The 3,901-nt window shown below is 28.3% G+C and overlaps 1 protein-coding gene across 1 annotated transcript; it reads left to right on the plus strand.

Moving 5' to 3' along the window:
• The first annotated feature begins 2,304 nt into the window (after positions 1-2,304).
• Positions 2,305-3,236, plus strand: LOC145028837 (plant/protein). Its single transcript, XM_078977560.1, has one exon. The coding sequence runs from the start codon at positions 2,569-2,571 to the stop codon at positions 2,989-2,991; it is 423 nt and encodes a 140-aa protein (XP_078833686.1). The 5' UTR covers positions 2,305-2,568; the 3' UTR covers positions 2,992-3,236.
• Positions 3,237-3,901: the final 665 nt, after the last annotated feature.

Below are 3,901 nucleotides of genomic sequence, written 5' to 3' on the forward strand. Positions count from 1 at the left end.
AAACATTGATTTCATGACAACTTTAACATTTCAAGCCAATTTTATTGGCATTATAATCAAACAAGCAATGAGATTCTCTATGTCAAGGTTCTAAACATCAGAAAAGCCCACTGCCGAAACAAAGTTATTCTCACCCGTCGCATTGCGCGGGTACACGGCTAGTGTGTGTGTGTGTATATATATATATATATATATATATATATATATATATATATATTAAAATAAAATAAAACAAAACAAAACAAAACGAATTACACCTCGAATTGAGAAACGATGCACACTTGGTTTCTAAATATAAAAAACATAACTAAAATACGGTACATAATCAAAATAAGAGAAAAAATCATGTTAGGGAGGAAGGAGTCGTTTCCCTCCTCCCGCCGAAACCGTTAAACCCTAAGCGGAGGGTATCAAACCCGTCCAACCCCAAAACCGTCGATCTCATCTTCTTCAACTTTCCGTCTTAACTTGTTTCCCCAGCGGGGGATATCTCCAAAAAAGTTCCGATATTTTGGGCAAATTTTTAATAAAGTCCTAAATTTTATTTTTTTAATAAAAAAATCATGATTTTTTCATCTTTTGAATAGAAAAGCCCAAGAAACCGACTAATTTATTCACTTTAGCCATTTTTGACCTGTTCAGCAGGTCATACGACCAAATTGTTAATTTTTCGAAAATAACGGGACTTTTTTGTAGATTTCGTCTAAATTTTTATATGATGCATAAACATATTTTTTAAAAAATATCTATATCAATTTTTACGTATTTGTGTAGTTTTTTATGTTTTTATATGTATACATTTACATATTTTTATGTTTTTTAAATATATTAACGTATTTTTTACTTATTTATATGTATTTTAGACCATTTTACATTTTTTTATGTATTTTTATGTGTAACTTTTTATGTATTATGTATTTTTACGTATTTATTTATTTTTAAGCTTTTTATATAGATGTTTATGTATTTTAAATGTATCAACGTATTATTTTACGTATTAACATCTATTTTTAAGTATTTTACATATTTTTTATGTATTACTTATTTATGTATTCCTTTAAATGTTTTATATAGATGGTTTTGTATATTTATGTATTTTAAATGTATAGAGGTATTGTTTTAAGTATTTATGTGTATATATTTTTTAACTATTTTACATATTTTTTGTGTTTTTCTATGGATTATGTATTTATATGTATTTCTGCGTATTTATGTATTCTTTTAGTTTTCTTGTATAGATGTTTATGTATTTTTATGTATATTAAATGTTTAATTGTATTATTTTTACGTGTTTATATATTTTTACGTAAAAATAATACACTTTAACATTTAATGTACATAAAAACACATAAACATCTATGTAAGAAAACTAAAAAAATACATAAATACGCAAAAATATATATAAATACATAATACATAAAAAACACATAAAAATACACAAAAAAATATGTAAAGTACTTAAAAAATACATATAAATATGTAAAACAATATGTTTATACATTTAAAATACATAAATATACAAAAACATTTATATAAAAAACTTTAAAAAATATATAAATACATAATACATAAAATATATGTAAAATACTTAAAAATAGATATAAATACGTAAAAAATACGTTTATACACTTAAAATACATAAACATATATATAAAATGCTTTAAAAATACATAAATACGTAAATATATATATATATATATATATATATATATATATATATATATATATATAAATACATATAAATACATAATATATAAAAAATAACACATAAAATAAAATAAAAAAATGTAAAATGGTTAAAAATACAAATAAATAAGTAAAAAAAATACACATTTAAAATACATAAAAATACGTAAATATATACTTATAAAATATAAAAAATACAAAATACGTAAAAATAGATATAGATATGTAAAAAATATGTTTATACATTATATAAATTTTGGATGAAATCTACAAAAAAATCCCTTTATTTTCGAAAAATTAACAATTTAGTCCTATGAGCTACTAAATAGGTCAAAAAAAGACTAAAGGAAATAAATTAGCCAGTTTTTTGGATTTTTGTATTCAAAATGTGAAAAAATTAGGATTTTTTTATTCAAAAAATAAAATTTATGATTTTATTAAAAACTTATCCAAAAAATCGGAACTTTTCTTCCTTAAACCGCTAAACCCCTCTCTTTCTCTCTTGCTTTCGGTCCATTCCTTTCTTCCTCCGACCCGCAATGACTTCTTTCTCCCTTATAGAAACCGCTGTTTTAAAAGGTAAAAAAGAAAAACAATAAATTTGTTAAAGATGGATCCCTATTAAAAATTGTTGAATCATCGAGAAAGGCCGTATGACACGTGGACACTCGTTTACTGGTATCACATGTGACCAAATCGACACATGGCGAAGATAGAACATACTAGTACCACCGTAGCTTCTTCTAGAACCTTATCGATGCTCCACCTCCACATGCTATAAATGATAAACTCATTCCGGTCTGATCCCATCATCGACATCAGTTCCGCATCAATCAAACTCCGATCATTAACAGTACGCAGAAGACAAAGCAGATTAACGACATGGAACCAACGGTGACGTTTCGAGCGGTGAGCGCCGACGAGGAAGGCCGGAAGCGAGTGGAGAAGACGGAAGTGCATACCCATAACATCGATACCCTAAAGCACATAGAAAAGAAGCTTATAGACAAAGGCGTACACCGTCTAGACCGCCACCCCAGGGATGGGATTCCGATCGATAAGCAATCAAAAGGTGGCCGTGGGGGAAAGTACACGTGGGATGGTCCCGGAGGAGTGGTGAATGATGAACTTGACCCTGCTCCGGCAGCAGTGGACGAGAAGGATCCAAATTACGTAAGTGAAGAAGAGGAGGAAAGGGTGGCGAGAGAGGCGGAAGGGGTGGTGATTGGCGAAGTGGAAGTGGCGAAGGTGGCGGAGCAAGGTGTTGGTAGGGTGGATGTTGATCCTAACTTGAAGGTTGACTAGGGCGAAAGGTGGTCGTGGGTGTTGAAGATAGCAAATAACGTAATGAATTATTTTGTCCTTTTTTATATTAGAAGAAAACTGTTGCTATAAGAGAATACATGGAACATAGACAATGAGATTAATGACGACGACTATTACTATTTAATATTTATGTATGTATATAATATATAAACTTGATGTATTTTATTAGATGACTTGAAGAATTTTTATTCATCAACGCCATCTTAATCTATTGATCGGCTTAATGAATTTTGGAGAGGCATATCGTCATTTTATGTTTATATAATTATATTTTTGGGGATTTATTAAAGTTTTTTCTGTTAGAAATTATATATCAAAGAGATTTTGAGCACAAGTATTATATTAATTTAATAAGTATATTTTATACGTGCAATGTTTTTATTATTATTATTATTTTTATTCTTTCATCCGGCAATCAAATATACTCCTAAGATAATAATATCTATATTCTCAAAAGAGCAAGGACATCACCTGAGAACTACAAATCATTTGAGTAATAATAACTCGAACAATATAGCAATATTAAATCGATCAGTAATAATAACTCGAACAATATAGCAATTTTAAATCGATCGGGTAAAGTCTCTAGCATTATAAGTCATGAAGCTCTTTTTTATGCTATTACACTCAAGAAATTTTTGAAGTTCTCATTTTGGGAGCTTCTCTATTTTTTCAAGAGATCTTGTAGTTTTGTATGATTTTTATCCGACTTTTTAGTCAAGTGCGTTTCATCAGAGATGACGGCATACCGCACCAAAAATGGATAAAGTAAACATCGTCTCAGATAAGAGTCGGTAAAGACAAATCAGAGTTAACCCAGTTGAATTATATGGATTTAATATAACAAACTTAAAATTCATGGTATATATATATTTTTTTGTATCCTTTA

The sequence above is a fragment of the Lactuca saligna genome, chromosome 2 (genome assembly GCF_052625555.1).
Source record: "Lactuca saligna cultivar CGN05327 chromosome 2, ASM5262555v1, whole genome shotgun sequence".
NCBI classification, from domain to species: domain Eukaryota; kingdom Viridiplantae; phylum Streptophyta; class Magnoliopsida; order Asterales; family Asteraceae; genus Lactuca; species Lactuca saligna.